Source organism: Trichosurus vulpecula, chromosome 3, assembly GCF_011100635.1.
Source record: "Trichosurus vulpecula isolate mTriVul1 chromosome 3, mTriVul1.pri, whole genome shotgun sequence".
NCBI lineage: Eukaryota > Metazoa > Chordata > Mammalia > Diprotodontia > Phalangeridae > Trichosurus > Trichosurus vulpecula.
In genome coordinates this window covers 302,246,023-302,265,310 of record NC_050575.1, presented here as the reverse complement: position 1 = coordinate 302,265,310, position 19,288 = coordinate 302,246,023, and the positions used below count along the sequence as shown (strand labels likewise).

Genomic DNA, 19,288 nt, shown 5'->3' with positions numbered 1-19,288 from the left:
AGGTTCTTTCTGTATATCTAATTTGAAGGGAAGTCAGTATAAAAAGGGTATCATGCCCCAGCCTGAGGTTTCTACTGCTCTGGGAATCATACCCATATCCCAAGAGACATGATCTCACAAAGCTAATTAAAGCCTTTCTCTTGTCTCTGGATGCCAAGATAACAGGCCCTAGACCTTACCACATTGGAGACATTAGGTGATGCTCCCCGCTGAAGAAGATTCTTCACAATGGGAAGGTGCCCCATGAAGGACGCTACATGGAGTGGGGTCAGTCCAGACTGCAACAAAGAAAAGGAATGTAAGAACAAGTTCACTGTTTAATTGGGCAAATGCCAAATGGAGAGAATGCTTACCTTCTATAACCTCTGGTGTGGCTTTTGAGGGGCTGTGGGGGGTGTCTTTGTTTCTTGGGTATATAGGTGTTTAATTTGCATTTTGTGACCTGGTGCCTTATGGGAGTGAGCGGATGAGGAACTGGGGCAGTCTGGTAGCTCCTAAAGAGCAGGAGTGTAATAATGATGATGATGATGGCTAACATTTACATAGCGCTTACTACGTGCCAGACACACTGCTTACCACTTTACAATCATCTCGTTTGATCCTCACAAGAACCCCGGGAGGTAGGTGTTATTTTATTCCAATTTTAAAATGAGCAAGTGACTTTCCCGGCTTGTCTTTTGGGAAAAGGACACTTCTTCCAAGCAGGACTGGAAGGACAATCAGGCTGAGGTGAAGCACTGGTCATCCTGAGTCTAGCTGAGCCAGTGACCTTTGGTCAGTGGCAGAACAAGCTCAGTTTCCAGAGGTCAGCCCTACCTACCAGAGGTATATCCTTGGAGGGGGAACACTACAGCCTACTCCCTGTGACTCCTGGTGCCCTGGGTGTGGTAATAAACCAGGAGTGAGGATTAAAGCTACATGGGAATTATCCACAATTTGGCTAAAAGGCTAACAAAACACTCAAGCTACTTTCTGGTAAGGGCCTAAGTGTCTGGGAGAGAGCTGTGGACATTTTGTGGAAGGTCTGGAAAATGCCCTGAATTGGGACATATTTCATCCCACCAGCAGGGAAATACCTGCTGGAATGACCCACCTCAGATAAAGTCAAAGCAGTTTAGGACTTAGAAGCTGCACAAACCCAGCCATTAATGGGAAGCAAGTCTCTGAGAGACACGAAATCTGTAGTGGGCTGGTCTGTCTACTAAGATATACATCCCCAAAGCTTCTGGGTTGGGGGCTCGAGTTGAGGAAAGACCAACAAAACCTCCAAGAAAAGAATCCCACAGCCAGAGAAAGTAACCCATGTCTTCACTGGGCTCTGAATGTGGAAAAGCGAGTTACCTACCTCAGTGACTGCATCTATGGAAGCTCCCGTCTTCAGCAGCAACTCCATCACGCGGATGTGATTCTTCTTACAGGCGATGTGTAAGGGCGTGAAGCCATTCTACAACACAGTCAGACAGGAGATGCCCACACACCAATTCAAGAACACAGAATGTCACCTTGTGTCTAGACTGCAGCCTTCGCAGTCATTAAAAGTCAGAAGGTTTCCACACATGAAATGCAAATAGATGTAAATCATGTGGCATACAGGCAGGCCTCCCTTTATGCACTAAAATGTTCCTCAACAAGTAATAATCATAGTCATAATCTATAGCTACAAAGTATTTTTGTAAATCTAATGTTTTTTAATATACTAGGGTAGGTTGGGTTTTTGCAGGGTTTTGAGACTGGGTCTTCTTATCTCACTCAGGCTGAAAGTAGGGCTGGCCAGTCATGCACCCAATTCCTATACTGATTGAGAAAGAAGTTTGAATGTTTTGGTTTGCTGACTTGAGCCAGCTCACTCCTTCTTAGTCACTTTGGTGGCTCTTTGCTCCCAGGGACTCACCTTATTGGTGTTGGACTTAGTGTGGACATCTGGTCAGCTCTAGCCCTTTTGTAGCTCAGAATTCCTGAGCTCAGGTGATCCACCAAGCTTGTCCTCCCCAGCAGCAAGGAGTATAGGCAGGGGTGTGCTGGAGCCAGCTCAGACCCAAGATTGTTAACCCCTTAATGTTGCTTTCCTTAGTGAAGCAGATGAAAAGGACCTGGGCTTGCAGCATTCTGTGAACTGGTGGTTGTTGGCTTTACACCCTCACAGCAGCTGCTAGCTGGATTGTTGAAACACCCCACCCCAACAAAAGCTGGTTGTTAAAAATTTATCAACACACCACTGATTATAGGCATGTGCCACTACACCCAGTTGGAAACACGTTCTTTGAAGGAACCCCTTGATGAATTCTTCTGTATAGTGAAGAATCCTTTTATAAAGCAATTTATGAATCTCCAAGTTCCAATTCGATAATTTGTATAAATCGAGATTTTTGTGCATTAAGTTTGCATTGAGTGAGGTGCATCTGTAGTATGAACTTGTTAACTTGTGCGGGGACACCTTTCCCTTTTCTTCCTTCATGCCAGAGCGGCAATGCTCGGTCCCCACTCACAGAGCATAGAGTGGCATGAACACTCAAACTGGTGCTGAGCTTAATTTGATGACATACTGGAAGCAGTGGTCACCCTAAGTCTACCTGAGCCTATGACCTTTGGTCAGTGGCAGGACAAAGTCAGTTTCCAGAGGTCAGTCCAAGAATAATTTCAGGAAGTCCTTAGAGTGGGTGGAGGAAGATACCTACAAGCGCTGCAGGGTTATCACTTTAGATCTGGATTCACTTCTAGAAGTTGTGAGTCCCTTTGAAAAGGCAAATGTTTGGCCTGGGCACATACATGGAAAGATCCTAGAAATGTTTCTGCCCTCTGATGACAGCTCAGACTGGCAGTAGGCTCTCCGCATGTGAACTGCCAACTGATATAAAGTGTCCTGGGCCAAACTCATTAAAAACTTCACCCCGAATATAGACATTTCACCCTCTGGTATTCACCCAGGATAGGATGATAATGTAGGACATTTGGGGTTTTCAGAACTGGGTGAGGAGGGATGACACTTCACAATTGTCAGAGTCCTGTTGAATGTCCCTTAACTCACTCTAAGACCCTAAATGCTACAGACATTTTTAGGACAAAATTTCCTCCCTCAGCCCTCACCCTTTTCCATCGTCCTTCTACTCACCAGGGCTCTGGAGTTGGGTTTGGCCCCTTTGTCCAAAAGCACCTTGGCCACTCTATGGTGGCCACAGTGGGCCGCTACGTGGAGAGGCGTCAGGTGGTCCAGGGTGATGTCGTCTATTTCTGCATTGTACTGTAGCAGGAGCCGCACACAATCTAGATGGTCACCCTGAGCTGCCATGTGGATGGGGGACAAGCCATTCTGGGTAAAGAGAAGAAAAAAACATGCGCCTTCAGAGCCACTTTTCCAACTTTCTCTCCAAACGTACCAAAACGTAACCTTGTCTCTAGCCAGGCTATCTATTTCCTGTCTCCTGAACACTCCCTGTACCATGACCTGGTGAGAAGGATACTGGACTTGGAGTAAAGAGACTGGTTCTAATCTTGCCTTTGCCCATGGGATATAGGACAAGTGACTTAGCCTCTTTAAGCCTCAATTTATTTGTCTGTAAATGGTTGTTGCTCATCCTTTGTTTTTGAAGGGGACCGATGACATCATAAGGGTGATGTCTTGATTTGTGCATGAATTGGATTTAAGTGAGCTAGGTAAAGTCAGCAGCCTCACCCTCTCCTCCAGAGTCCTTAGTCCAGTGGCAAGACAAAAGTCAGGATGACCGGTGATGGCCCTGGATGCAGTGGATGACCTTGGCCTTTCTAAACTGAGGTCTTTCCCAGGTCTCAAGATGTCTTGAACATAGATAGCTATAAATTGAGGGTGGTGAACTAGGTGATCTCTAAAGTCTATTGCTGGCAGAACTGGGTCTGCAGTCAGGGAGATTCATTTTCCTGAGTTCAAATCTGGCCTCAGACAATCACTAGCTGTGTGACTCTGGGTAAGTCATTTAACCTCTCTGCCTCAGTTTTTTCATCTGTAAAATGGAGATCTCAATAGCACCTTCCTCTCAGGGTTGTGAGGATCAAATGATATAATATTTGTAAACCTCAACATACCATGTATGTGTTAGCTGTGATTATTAATAGTAGTATAATGCACGGGGAAAGTGCTCAACAAATGTTTGTCAGTGGAACGATAGAGCGTGAGAGTCACACACAACCAGAGAGAGGATCTAAATCAACCCCTAAATCAATTTAGGCTGAAGAGGTAGAGGCAGAATGACCTAGCCAAGGTCATATGGGTGGTATTAGGGCAAAGCCAAGACCCATAACCAGGCCTTCTGTCTTAGTCTAGCACGGCTTATACTACTACCAACTAGTAACTACTAGTACCACTACTACCACTACCACCACCACCACCATTTATATAGTACCTACTGTGTGCCAGGCACTGTGCTAAACATTTTACAATTATTCTCTCATTTGATCCTCACAACAGCCCTGAGAAGTAGATGCTATTATTAATCTGATGACTCGCCCCCAGGTCACACAGCTAAGTGTGTCTCAGCGAGCGCCTGAGGCTGGATTTGAACTTAGGTCTTCCTGACTTTAGGCCTAGCTCTCTATACACAGTATGGCCTGGCTGCCAGTGGAATTTGGGATGAAATCCCTTTGCTTCTCTAGACATACAAACACACACACACACATCTTTTCTTATATTCTTACTTTTTGTTTTTCAGCAATGCAGTTTGGTCAATAAATATTCATCTTATGTTTATTGATTCACAGCGGCTGCACTTTGTTTTAACATTGAGTTAATTTGATGGTAAATGATATTAAAGATAGACAATCTACATTATAGTATGGTGGTAAAAGATTAAATTTTGGGCCCAGAAAGAAAATTTTCTAAAAGGTCGCTCGTATACATGAAGGTTAATAATAATAATAATGATAGTGGCAGTAACGTTCCCTTCCATTGGGACAGTGTTTTCTATTCTCCCAAAATGCTTTAAAAAACTTTTTTATTAATATCTCTTGTTTATGCTTACCTCCATTTCCAAATATATCCTTTCCCCTCCCTCATTTAGAGAGTCATCCCTTGTAGCAAAGAATAAAAAAGAAAGAGAAATACAAAGCACTTTCTCACACATGGTGCAAAGGAAGAATGCTGGATTTGGAATTGGAAGATGGGGGTTCGAATCCTGGCTCTGCCACTTACAGCCTGTGGACCTTGGGCAAGTTGCTTCCTACGTCTGGGTCAGGCCAGATGGCCTCTTGTTCTGTGATCCTATGATCTGGCTCTAACCCTTTGGTTCAAGGGAAGAAGAAAGTATGGGTACCACGCGTTTGATCTTTACAACAATCCTGAGCAGGGCTCTTTATTGGGCTCATTTTCTAGGTGAGGCTCAGAGAAGGTCAGACAACTTGTTCAAAGTCACAGGGCAAGCCAGTGATGGAACCAGGACTGAATAAGCAGATCCAGCAGGGAAGGTCACACTCTCCCTGCCCCTTTCAAGGGAAGAATCCTCTGGTAATACAAGATCTATTTGGATCTTATGAATGATGTGCAATAACACCGGCATGTCTACATAAGTTTAACAAAGATGTTGATGGGCACAAGCTGCTGATCTTAAAGAAGAAGGCTCACAAACAACAGTGGAGGTGAGCTGGGGTGGTGGAAAGAGCACTGGGCTCTCCCTTTAGGTCACAACTTCGCCTCTCATTATCTATGGGATCCAGCATGCTATATGGCAGTAGTATCAAACTCAAATAGAAACAGAGGCTACTAAACCATAAATAAGGATGCCTGTAGGCTGTATATTGACTTAGAAAATCACATATTAACATTATCTATGTCTTATTGTAATTTTATTTATTTTGTTAAATATTGCCCAATTACATTTTCAATCTGGGTTCAGGCTGAGTTCAGGAGTGCTGTGAGCCACATGTAGTGCCTGTGTACGTCATTTCTAGTGTTGGGTGTATGGAACCAGACTTGGAGTTAGGATGACCTGGATTCAAATCCTGACTCAGACACTTCTTGTATGACCTTGGACAAGTCATTTAAGCTCCCCTCAGTTTCTTCATCTGCAAAATGGGAAGTGGGGACTCAATGGACTCTGAGTTTCCTTTAAGTTCTAAACTTGTGATCCTAGGAATGCTTAGAATTCACATTTTATAGGGTTACTGTAAGGAAACTGCTTTGTAAATCTAAACAAGGGCATATAAAAATGAGTTTTCTGTAGTCTTTCACCTCTTTTTGTATTCCCACCACTTAGTACAGTGCCTGGCACCTCTGACCATTGTTCAGTCATTTTCAGTCATGTCTAACTCTTTGTTACTCCATTCAGGGTCTTCTCAGGAGAGATACTGGAGTGGTTTGCCATTTCCTTCTCCAGCCTATTTTAGAAATGAAGAAACTGAGGCAAACAGAGTTAAGTGACTTGCTCAGGGTCACATAGCTAGAAAGTGACTGAGGCTAGTAGATGCTAAATAAATGTTTATTGACTTGAATTCGAGTGATAAGCAAATCTGGACACAACCTCCAGATTTTGACCTTGGCAAAGGGCCTTCAAACATGAATGAGGCACACACCTTGGTTTTGGCCTGGATGGGTGCCCCGTGGTCCAGCAGGAGCTCTGAGATTCGCACATGCCCATTTCTAGCTGCACAGTGGAGAGGAGTCAATTCATCCTGAAAGAACAAAACAAAACAAACAAAAAGAAAACCTCAATTATCAGAAGCCCCCCAAAGAAGACGATAATGAACATGCTCATGGCCGCCCTTGATTAACATGGAGTGCTGTCGTATCCACAAGGACGATCTCTTTGTCTTCCTCTGCACTGTGGCTGCACACTGTTCCGCTAGCCTTTCTGGTGCATTGTTAATTAGGTCACCGAGAGAGCCCACTGCTCATCTAGAGAATCTGCCTCCAGTGCAAAAATCCCTCCCTTTGCATTTCCATAGCTGAGCTCCCCGGCGGGCGCAGCAAGCACACAGCCTACCTTGGTCCTCGTTTCTATCTCAGCCCCACGATCCAGCAGGAGTCGTACCATGATCACATTCCCTCTGCGAGAAGCAATATGCAGGGGAGTGATGCCATTCTGGAAAAGAAGGGGCAGAGAGAACTCAGAGTGATATCTTAGACATGGGCGATGTGCTGCCGTGGGGATGGCAGCTCCCACTCAATCTGCATCTCCAGCACAAGTTTTCCTTCCCTTAAGCATTTCAAAACCACTAAAAAGCTCGGAACCAGCAAGGCTGACTATGGTAATGCAGGTTAAATTCATCTGCGACCAACGTTGAGCGAGATGAGCTCTGAGTTTCCTTCCGTCTCAGCCAGATGAATCTTCCTAAGAAGCAGAACTCTTTTTATCAAATTCTGTCCTGTAGCAGGGGTATGGTAGTGGGCCCCAACAAATCTTATTGTGTAGATCTGGTGATAGCACTCTTCTGACAATCCTTCAGTGACTCCCTATGGACTACCGAGCAAAGTTCAGACTTCTTTGTGTGGCATTCAAAGCTCTCCACGATCAGTGACCACCCTCCCTTTTCAGCTTTACTCACCTCACCCTCTTGGTGGCATTGGTCCTCTTTGAGAATGAAGGCTGAACAACAAAAACAACTAATCCCAACTCCCCAATACCATCCTCTATGCTTCTGCCAAACTATACTATTCCCCATATCCTATACACACCCTGTTCTTTCCCACCTCCAAGCTTTTGCTCATACCATAGCCAAAATTATCTCCCTGATATCTAGGACTGTTGGATTCCTACCCATCATTTTAAGCCCAACTCTAATGCCAAAACCTCCATTAAGCCTTTCTTAATCCTACCTTCCTGCTTCAGACCTCACATAATACTTTCTTCATACTTCTCTAATGTACTTAAACATTATTCTGTATTATGGTTGTCTCTGTGTGTGATATAATCCTTACTAGAGGATAAGTTCCACCAACGCAGGGATCATATTTCATCCAAATTTTGCATTTCCCCCAGGGTCTAGCCTTGTGCTATGCACACTGTATACACATGATGAATGCTTGCTGAATTGGAATGAAAAACTTAGTGATAAGAAAAAAAATTCAGTTGTGTATCCCATTAAGTCAAAGGGTGAATGTAAGTGATTATCACTAAACAAAGCCATTTTTCACCAAAGGACCAAAGACTAGAGAATATACTGGAAAGGATGAAAAAGACCTTAGCAAGGACCAGAGATGTACCTGACTATTAATAGCTTCCTAGTTATTACTCCTACTTCTAGTCCAGGTGTGGGGAACCTGCAGCCTCTAGGCCACATATGGCTGTCTAGGTCCTCAAGTGTGGCCCTTTGACTGAATCCAAACTTCACAAAACAAATCCCCTTAATAAAAAGAATTTGTTCTGTGATGTTTGGATTCAGTTAAAGGGCTGCACTTGAGGACCTAGAGGACCCACATATGGTCATAGGTTCCCCACCTCCAGAATCTCCCCTCTCCAATCCCTACTCCTTACAACTCCTAAATTAATACTTCTAGAGAAATGGGTCTGATGACGCTATTCCCCCTGCTCAGGAACCTTTAATAGCTCCACATTGCCTCTAAGACAAGATACAGACTTATTAGCCCAGGACTTAAAGCTCGCCACAACAAGACTTCCGCCTACCTTCTGGACTTATTTCGTACTATCTCTTTTTATACGCAAATATGTTCCAACCAAACACATACTAGCTGTTACTGAAACTTGGCATTCTATTTCCATACCTTTGCATACTCTCCTTGCCTGGAATACACTCTCTCCTCACCTCTAGTTCTTAGAATCCCCAGCTTTTCTCAAGCTTCAGCTCAGTTGCTAACTACTATAGAAAGCCTTTCCTCTCCCCATCCCACCCTGAATTGTTTGTGCTTTCTTCCTCCTCAAATTATCTTATATTTAACTATGTACATGTTGCATCTCTCTCTGTCTCAGTAGAATGTAATCGCCATGAAGGCATTGTCTATTTTGTTTATGTCTTCATATGCCCAGTACCTAGTATGATGCCTCATGTAGAATAGACCCTTAAAAATATGTATTTGTTGAACAGACAAATTGAAATATTCTCCAACAAGTATCTCAGTAACTGTCAGAGAGAGAAAGAATACCTAGATTCTTCTTAAAAGGTCACTACATCACCCAGACCCCCATGGACTGACTGCAAGAGGAGGCCTGGTTAAGTTGTTACCTGTGGAGTAAAGTTGACACTGGCGCCCCGGTTTAGCAGTAATTGGGCCACATTGAGGTTCTCATAGTGGGCTGCTATGTGGAGCGGGGTGAATCCTGTCTGTTGAACAAAGAGACGAAGAACTGATCAGTAGAGTCTGACTGACTACCTGGGTACCCAGAGATGTTGGTTGTGATCCAAGGAGCTACCAACGTACTGCAGATTGGGGCCAGACAAAAGATATTTCCTGTTGGGGGCCGAATGTTCACTGATAGATCCCTGCTTGGTGAGCTACAGGAACGTAGCAAACGAGCTTTGTCATTCATCTAGTGGCATATGGGAATCCTCCCGGGGGTGATCATCCTAAGCTCACTATCAATCAGGATCCAACATCAAAATGGGACTTTTTCCACCTAATTCACGGACTTGATGGTCAGTTAGCCCTGCTGATTAGTGAATGATGCTAGCCACATTGAAAGGCAGTGGACAGAGAGCTGGACCTGAAGTCAGGAAGGCCCGAGTTCAAATCTGGTCTCAGACACTAGTGGTATGACTGTGGGCAAAACACTTAACCTTTGTTTACCTCAGTTTCTCCAACTGTAAAATGGGTTATAATAATAACTCCTATCTCTCAGGGTCGTTTTGAGGACCAAATAAAATGATATTTGTAAAGAACTTAGCACAGTGCCTGGCACACAGTAAGTACTTAACAAATACTTGTTTATTTACTTCCCAACAAGGCCAAGAAAGGTGGGTTGGTTCTTTCCCTTCTGTTTGTTGACCTAGGGTTTTACCTGTCCAACTCTGCCTTACCATGTTGCAAATGCATGCATACGGTCACAAGAGGAAGCAGGAGGGAGAGAATATGAATAGCAAATCCATCCTTGGTCCTGCAGAAATAACTCAGTGAACACACCCTAATGATGATAGCTCAAAGCACAGTGCCATGTGCCTGATAGGGGCCTAATAAATATTGAATGAATGAATGAATGAATGAATGAATGACTGGAGTTAGTGGTGATCTCTTCACCTACAAGGATGATAATATCCAAAGGGTCAGTGTGGTGCAAAGGAAGGACTTGGGCATCAGAAGTCCTCGTTTGGGGCTCCAGCCCTCACACTTCCTTACTGTTTGACCTGGGTGACCTGGGTGAGTTTTCTCTGAGCCTCAGGTCTCCCGTGTATAAAATCGGCATAATAAGTGAACCATTTACCGTACAGGGCTCTTGTGAGGAAAGTGCTTCCTAAATTGCCTAGTGCGAGATAAATATGTATTATTACAGGTCCATTACTCATCATTTCTCTTTGCAGCCTCTACCAGAAGGCAAGCTAGGTAAAAGAGAAAGGATGAAAAACTCAACACTATATAGTCATGTGGCCAAAATGACTCGGCTGGACACATTTATGGATGATAGGGGGCGATGAGAAACACACGTTGCTTGCCAGTGGTTTTTCTACCACAATGCTAATTGTGATATATAGTTTGGGGTCCTGAATTTGCATAATATTCATTTTCATCTTTGGTCTGGGTTAATTCATGCTCAACATCTCCTAAATTACTTGCAAGAAGGAGCCTCTGTCCAGTGGCTCTAGACAGAGCCTGTGTCTCACAGATTTAACAGTCCAGACAGTTGAATTGGTCTGCTGCACCACCCCCTTACCTTGGACAGTACATCTGCATTTGGGTCATTCTGGAGCAGGACAGCTGCGGTTCTTGTGTCATCGTTCCGGGCTGCGATGTGAAGGGCTGGCAGACGCACCTTTCCCTTCGTCCCATAGTTGATCAGGTGAGCCACCACATTCTCATGGCCCTGCTGCAGTGCCACGGCCAATGGTGTGAAGCCATCCTGGCCAGAAAAGAGAAGGAGAAGAGAAGTGGAACAGGGTGACATACTATAGGTGTGACTTTGAGCGATACACATAACTTTTCAGACACTCTGTTTCCTCATCTGTAACATGAGCAAGTTAGCCTTACAGCTCCGAAACTTTGTCATTAATAATAATAATGATAGAAACAACAAATGAATTTTAGAGCTAGAAGGGACCCTTGAGAAAATCTGGGGCAGCTATTCTTTTTAAAGATGAGGAAAAAGGTGCAGAAACATTGTAGCTAAGCTAAGATCAGTCAGGTATTAAGCGGTAGACCTGGAAGTCATAGAATCATAGAAACTCAGGATTGTAAGTCACCTCAAAAGGGCCCATCTGATCCAACCCAGAAAGAAGGCAGTGTATGCAGTGGAAGGGGCACTGATTCTAGACTCAAAGGACTTGGATTCAAATCTCACCTTTGAGATTTATTCCCTGTGTGACCTTGGACAAATCGTTTGAGGACCCTGAGCCTTTTCCTCGTCCAAGTTTCTTCTAGCTCTGAATCTATGATGCTATGAATAAGAATCCCCTCTACAACCCAACAAAGTTGTCAATCCAGCCTTTCAACTGAAGACCTTCCAAGAAATAGAACTGATTGATCACCTCCTGAGGAGGGCCATCTTATTTATGGATGGCATAATTAGGAAGATTTTTTTTCTTACATCAATCTCAAATTTACCCCCACTCCACCCCTGCCTTTTTGCCACCCAGATCTCCCGATGCTTAGTCTAATGTTCTCTCCACAAGAAGATATAACCTTTCACCAGGTTGGCCCTCTCTCTTTGAAATATGGAATAACTCAAAGTTGACTTATTGTGGGAAATTTACACACATGGGAACTTAGGCTTGAAGAGGGCATATATGCAGACTGACTGCCAGGACAGCACCTCTGTTTACTTGATAACACCACATTAGAGGCTTTCTGCAGAAATCTTTTGAGTTCTAGTTGATTATGTCCATAATTAGGACTCTCTGAATTAAGATGGAAAACAGAGTTACCATAGAGTCCTATATCACTGAATCGAAAAACCTAGGGCTGGAAGGTGCCATAGAGACCATACGGTTGAAATTTCTTATTTTGCAGATGATAAAATAGACCCTGAGAGGTTCATCGACTTGCCCAAGGTGATAGAATTATTCTGAAAAAAGTGGGGGTGTACCACATGCTCTGAAGGGCCCTTCCACCTCTTATGTTTACCATTGTTATCATCCACAAGCATTTGATTCTCTGATATTTCTAGTAATGAGGACCCTTGGAGCTAGCGCTCTCTCTCTCTCTTTCTCTCTCTTCCTCCTTTCATCTGTCTCTTTTCATCTTTCTCTCTTTTTTCCCTCCCTCCCCTTCTCTATCTCTTCTTTCTCTCCTTCCCCTTTTTCTCTCTCCCCTCTCTCCATCTCTCTTTTCCATTTCCCCTTGTCTCTCTCTCCCCCATCCTTTCTCTAACTTCCTCCCCCTCTCCTTTTCTCTTTCCCCTTCTCTTCCTCTTTCTTCCTCTGTCTTTCTTTTCCATTTCCTTCTGTCTCTCTCTTTTCTCTCCCTCTATCTCTTTTCTCTCTCCCGCCTCCTTGCCCCTTCCTCCTTTCATCTCATCTCTCTTTTCCATCTCCCTTTCTCTTTTCTCTCTTTTTCTTTGTTTCTTTTCCATATGGCTCTCTTTCTCCATCCCTCTCTCTTTTCCATCTTTGTCTCTATCCCTCTCCCTTTTCTCTGTCTCAATCTCTGTCTCTGTCTCTCTCTCTCTCTCTCTGTTTCTCTTTTCTGTATTCCTCTCTCTCCCTCCCTCTTTCCATCTCTGTCTCTCTGTCTCTTTCTATCTGTCTCTCTCCCCCACATTCTGTCCTTTAACAGTTTATGCTATAGTGGGGTCTAGTGACTCTCTCTTGGTGTTTTTCCTATCATTCCCTTCAAACTCTGGAAGGTCAGGGATCATATACCCTACTCCCTGGGCACCTTTCCCACCCTCGCCATGGGAATCCAGTGGTCTCCAAAGAGCAGACGCTCAGTAGGAATGTCCTTTCCCTGGTGACTTTATCAAAATGTAGCCAACCATCAATGTGTCTACATAGACAAATACATTTGCATGCAAGGCTTGAGACTAACAGGGATGATGACATTTGAGCCAGGTACTCACTTCCGTAGCGACGTTCTGATTTGCTCCATTTTCCAGCAGAAACTTAACAACTTCCAAGTGATTTTCCTGTGCTGCCATGTAGAGGGGCGTAAAGCCTTTCTGTGAGCCAAGAAAATAAATCATTATGGACATTAAAGTAAGATCCTCTATCAGCCTCTCTTTGAAGCAGGGATGGGAAGAAGCTTGCCTTGAATTCCATTTCATCAGGTACCATTTTGGTCTACAGTTGCAAAAATGCACAGTAGTCATGAGATTTTAGTGGTGCCCTCTTTAAAGGATAGAGCATGTGCGTCACTCTCTCATTTTTTTTCTCTGCCTTCATCTATGTATCTGTTAGTTTCTTTTGCTCATCCTCCACTTCTTCATTTTGCTTTTTCTCCCTTTCTTTCACCCAACCATAACTAAAGTGAGGTTTATTTTTTAAAAAATTTTATTAAATAGGACTTTATATTGACTGTTGAAAAACAAATGAGTGGATATTTTCCAACTTTCTTGTTAAAAAGGCAACTGAATTAATTTGCTTTTTATTACTTTGCTCTTAAACGATTTCTGGAGGAAAACAGAATCTCTGTCTTAAAGTCTTCAAGAGCATGAGAGAAGATGTGTGATTCTCTTTCGACCATGGAAATGCAAGCTTCTGTCTAGGGTAGGAAGGTGATCCCTCCAATCACATATTAGTTGACAAAGGGACTGAGTTAAGGAAAATCCTGTACCCTGTGGTTATAGGAAGGGGGTTGGTTTGGTTGTTGTCATCACCATAATTTCAATATGCCATTTATTATAAACTTAACTTTAAACTAATAAAATTTTAAAAAAACTTAAAAGTTTGCAACAAATTAAACTCAAAAGAAAAAAAGACCATGAACATGTAGATATCTATAACAACAGTTACTCCCTCTCTTTAAGTCTTAGCTATTACCCCCCCCATGATTTATGTATATATACTGTTCTTTCATATGGTCATAATGAATGTGTACACTGATGTGGTTTTGTTTTCTTCACCTACCTCAACCACAGGAAAGATATGCCCAAGATAGAACTCAGTAAATGTCGGCTGGCAGAGCCATAATTAGGAATTGTAGAACTAGGGGCAATGTTTAGTAGAAGGAGGTGGAACAATGACACAGGCCACTGCAGTTTCCAAGAGGAAATGATCTGACTTTACACGTGTTCATACCTGGAGAGAGGGCAGTTCCTATTACCCTCTTCCCCTGACCTCCACAAGCCTATGACTGTTCTCACCCTTTCCTCCAACTTTGCAAGAGGATAGGTTAACCCAGCACTATAAAGAATGAGGATGACATTCTCTGGACTGCTGTGGGAAGTAAGTGTTTCCCCATCACTGATGTTGGCAACTGGGACAACACCCTAGTTGCTTTGCCCTAGTTACACTTCTGGTACTTCTCTGCCCCTATCCCACCCATGGTGGTGATCTAACTTTGGCATGCTCAGAAACCTGTGATTTAAAATTCACAGAACATAATGACAATAGAAATGAAGGAGGAGCAAGGATAAATAGTTGCTTGGAAATATGTTAATAATCACTACTGGAGACAGAATTAAAGATATAGATATGTGTATATTTGAATAGGACCTCATCAGCACATAATTGGTTGAGAATGGTAGAAGAACAACCAAAGAAGAAAGCTATTACCTTCCAGACAGTCAAAATATGACTTGGTTTGTTGAAAGGAAGTATGTTACCTGAGACTGTGCGTTGACATTAGCTCCGTAGTTGACGAGTTCCCGGACCACTTCATCTTGACCTGCTAGGGCAGCAATGTGCAAGGCTGTGTTCCCTTTCTGAAACACATCATGGATGGGAAGGGCAAAGGTCATTTACTATACCGACATCACAAATAACTCCTCAAATCTATTTGGACAAAGAAGTCAGGTAGATGATCTCTAGGGTGCCTTCCGCCTCTAAAATTCTATGAGTCTAGAAAGAGAGGGTTCAATTGACTTTCTTCATGGGAGGATGGAATGGAGTCTGTGTGTGTGTGTGTGTGTGTGTGTGTGTCCAACACTGCTCTTGGACAGAGATGCTCCTGCTCCTGGCTTTACAGATAGTCAGCATTTCTCCAGATGGCCACTGCTTGGGTAAGCCCACCAGGATGTTTTCCTCGGGTCCCTCTTGCTGTCTTGTCTGTCTGTATTTCTGCCGGATGCTGGCATATGTGTAGGACCCTCAGCTGAGTCTGAACAGCCAGAAAGAGTAGGCCACCAGTTCTTGTGGTCTCAGCACTCAGGCTTGGGAAAATACCCATAACAAATACAAAAAGAAAAGTTCATGCCTAAGTGAAGGCCTAAGAGAATGGGAAATTTGGGAGGGGGGAAATTAGGGGGAGAAGAGAAAGGGAAAGAACAAAGACATGAGGTTTGTGGGCTTCAGATTATATGGAGAAAATTGGAACGGAGGGAGAACCTAAGAAATAAGAAAGGAAAATGTTAGAGGAAATGAGAAAGAAAAAAAAACAAAAGAAAGAAGAAAATGTGAACTGATTATAATGAGAACAAATGAAATAGGGAAGAATTAGCCAAATGAGGGAGGAGAAGATGCCAGAGGATGAATAGTGGAAGCAAAATAGGAAGGCAATGAGAATCTAGAGAGAAATGATCTTTAAGAATAAGGAGAGATAATAGAGAGATCAGAAAGTCATGTAGGATTCAAGAAAGAGACAGTAATTTTCTTCTCTTTTTTTCCTTGCCCTGAAATGGTCCTGGGTATATTTAAAACCAATTCAAAAGGCAGGAGAGGGATTAGTAGGCATTGCTTGCTGAGTAGTGATGGAACCCAGGCTGCCTGCCTGCCTGCCTATGAACTCTTTCTCCTCTCGTGTGAATCCCATGGGGACACATCAGCATATTTTAGATGGTCCAGTGGATAAGGGGCTGGGTCTGCAGTCAGGAAGGCCTGAGTTCAAATGTGGCCTCAGACATTTATTAGCTGTATGTCGTGACCCTGGGCAAATCATGTAACCTCTGTCTCCCTCTGTTTCTTTACCTATAAGATGAGGATAATAATGATAGCAACATCACAGTCTTGTTGTAAAGATCAAATGAGTTCATACAAATGTAAAGCACTTTGCAAACCTTTAAAGCATAATATAAATAAATGCTACCTCTTCTCTGGAGAGGCTGGATCACCACCACCCATGTGACCCCCATAGGATGCTGACTTGGGCTGGGGATGTTGGATTTGTCCGTTCTTGTAAGTCAGGGGCAGGAACCATACCTGAGCTCATTCAATTACTAAGTAATTTAAGCAGTAGAGGGGTGATGTGACTTCATTCTTTACAGCTCATATATAGCGTATGGATTTTAGCCAACAGCCGCCTAAACACTTAATCGATCACAGGAAATTTAGGACCAGACAATCAAGGCATTCTAAAAAGATACGGTGGCTATCTATGTGGTAGCTAAAGAAACTTTGTTACAAGGGACAGAAAAGGGCCCTGTGAGCATGTATAGGATCACTTTTTTTTAAAAATCCATATATAGAAGGTGAATGGAGATAAATTTCATTGAAAGGTCACTGGATATTAAAAATGTTTTCTCTCCAACGATCTCATTTAAGCCCCCCAATTGTCTTTCTTTGTTTCCTTTAGCTGGGAGGGTAAAGAGGGTCTGGAGGGAAACACCTTAGCTGCTTACATACAGCAGGTGCTCAATGTCTGCAAGGTCTGACAGGGTCAAAGTTGGGCTGCTGAGATCACCTCAGCTGTGGGAATGAAAGGGCATTTTACTGCCCCTCTTGGAACCCATCCCACTCAGACTCCTCTGTGGACAGGAACAGTGGTACCACTGTGTTATCACTTGGGGAGGTGAGCCCAGGAACGAATCTTTCTGAGCTGGCCTTCTCTTTGTCTGACTTTTTTCACAGGGCTCTCACTCCATCAGCAAAAGGATCCTCCCCCCACCCAAAGAGGTGAGTACTAAGCGGTGAATGCACAGAGACTAATGATTTTTTATAGAGATCCAAGCTCTTGTACTTTTTCTTTAAGAGGTTTTGGCCCTTGTGTGAGGCTTACTTGCTATATACCAAGTGGAACAGGTCTGTTGGCCAACAACATGGTGTCTTTAGGAATCAGGGCTTAGAGCGAAGGTGGAGTTTACACCCTTTTCTCCATTTGGGATGAAAGAGGAGAGCCTGGGTCTGACTAGCAGAACCTCCCAGTTTCAAGGCAACTCCACTTCTCATTTTATTCAGAGGTGGATATTTTCAGGGAGGAGAAGGGCAACTTCAGCTTCTTGACCTCTGACTCCATAGGCAAGAGGGGCAATACTGAATTAGTGAGGGTCCTGGTCCACACCAGGACTCAGTGGTGCTGAAACACCCTTGGGAGATGAACAAAAGCAACCGGAAGACACTGGGAAATTGACTTACCCCCAAGACATTCTGCATGTGCTCAAGGACAAGCTCACCCTACCCCTAGGTCAGGGGAAGAGTCGCAGGGGGAGGGGCGTGCTAGCGGCTCTTCTTTCTCTGCTTGATCTTTCAGCCTGAGGTAACAGCTGCCCTTGAAGGAGCCAGGAAAAATTATTTAGCTGTATTTTGATGCATAAAAATACCTGGTTTCTCCACTTGCAGGGAGTCAAGAGATCTTGTGGAAGGGAGGAGGGTCAGCAGTTGGTGCTGAGTGGATGGAAATGGAGAAGGGGAGCCTCCCATGGAGATTAATAAAGGTGATGAAGGAGCACAGCCCTGCTCTGCTGTCTGTCTTCATGGACAGCCTCAGAGCCACCAGGGAGCCATGGCTCTCTGCTCCTAGGGGGTGTGGGATGGAAGGGAGAATGCAGATGCTTCACATTAAAAAAAATTATTAACCATGGCTTATGGGCATGTTGGGTGGATTTTAGTATTTTTTTTTGTTCTTTTCATTTGCATCATGCCAGTGGGATGCTGCCTGTTTTGAAATCTGCCCTAACTTGGACAATTGTTTCCCAGATTCCACTTTTCCCCATCACCATCCCTCCCCTCTTCTGCATGAAATTCCAAAACTCACATTGGCTTAGGAAATTCCTGTAAATAAAGAAGGATACACCAAGTGTTTGCTTGCAAAAACAACCATCGAAAGGGAAATTCAGAGACAGTCAAAAATGTTGAAGCAGACTGTCTTTGCAGCTCTTGGGGACCAGCCAAAGTGAGAGTTTTAATATCTGGTGTCTCAGAGCCTTGTCAGATGGCTTGGCTCCTGTGCCCAAGGCAGGTGATAGCATCAGAAGAGGGAAAAACATTAAGTTTTTTTTTTTAAATCCCACAGAAGGGAAACCATTTAAATTGGCTACAGGGTTGGGGAAAAAATACCTCACAGGTTTACAAAGCCATCCCCAAACCTTGCAGATCTGCACGGCAAGGTTCTTTTTCACTTTCTGGGAATGACAAGAAAATTACAGAATTTTACCTCAAAGAGATGATTCCACTGTCACAATATTTTGGTGGCTCCCTTCATAACCATAAATTATACCCTCTTCTCTCTAGTGCTGTTCTGGGCTCTCTGCACTAAAGGTGGCAAAATGTTTGCCGCTTGATACTGCTGCCTGCGAAGCCATTTAATAAAGAGCAAAACCGAAAAATAAGATGCAGATGGGGAAAAACTCGAGGAGAAAAAAAAGAAAAAATTGAAAGAAAAGAAGAGGGAAAGGTGAGGGGAGAAAAGGGGAACTTGAGAGACAGTACTGTGGAAACCCAGGTTAGTTTGTTTTTCAGAAAGTTACCTGTGTGTTTATCAAAATGGAGTAGAAAGAATGAGATATGACTATGGAGTAATGAAAGTCAACCCACAAGACAGACAGACACGCAAATTAGTTTCATTACTTTATAGTCACACTTATGTTAATTGTATTCCTGAATTGTTAATGTAATTTAATGTTTAGGATGTACTGAAACAGGGAGACCACTCTGTTACTGTTATATCTCTCTTGAACACCAAGATCTATTAGCATACTCCAAATTTCTCCTACAATCATTCTCTGATAGAAGGTAAGCTCCTGAAGGGCACGTTGCAGTTTTGTCTCTGTATGCCCAGCATTTAACATAATGCTTGGCCTAAAGGAGAAGCTTAATAAATTCTTCTAGACTGAATGATCAGAGAATGATGCCCAGGGTGTGGGGAGGGGAGAGTAGCATGTCCAATAATGGAGGTCTTTGCAGAGAAAGAGAAATA

At 43.4% G+C, this 19,288-nt stretch overlaps 1 protein-coding gene across 1 annotated transcript in view; it reads right to left on the bottom strand.

Annotated features, from left to right (window-relative positions):
• ANK1 (ankyrin 1) overlaps positions 1 to 19,288 on the bottom strand; it is an 86,985-nt gene that overhangs the window by 65,670 nt on the left and 2,027 nt on the right. Inside the window, exons 3-11 of the mRNA XM_036749994.1 lie at positions 14,826 to 14,924; positions 13,122 to 13,220; positions 10,782 to 10,967; positions 9,142 to 9,240; positions 6,945 to 7,043; positions 6,535 to 6,633; positions 3,110 to 3,307; positions 1,346 to 1,444; positions 180 to 278 (exon numbers count right to left, since the gene is read on the bottom strand). Of these exons, the coding sequence (XP_036605889.1) occupies positions 180 to 278; positions 1,346 to 1,444; positions 3,110 to 3,307; positions 6,535 to 6,633; positions 6,945 to 7,043; positions 9,142 to 9,240; positions 10,782 to 10,967; positions 13,122 to 13,220; positions 14,826 to 14,924 (1,077 nt within the window). The remainder of the gene's footprint in view (positions 1 to 179; positions 279 to 1,345; positions 1,445 to 3,109; positions 3,308 to 6,534; positions 6,634 to 6,944; positions 7,044 to 9,141; positions 9,241 to 10,781; positions 10,968 to 13,121; positions 13,221 to 14,825; positions 14,925 to 19,288) is intronic.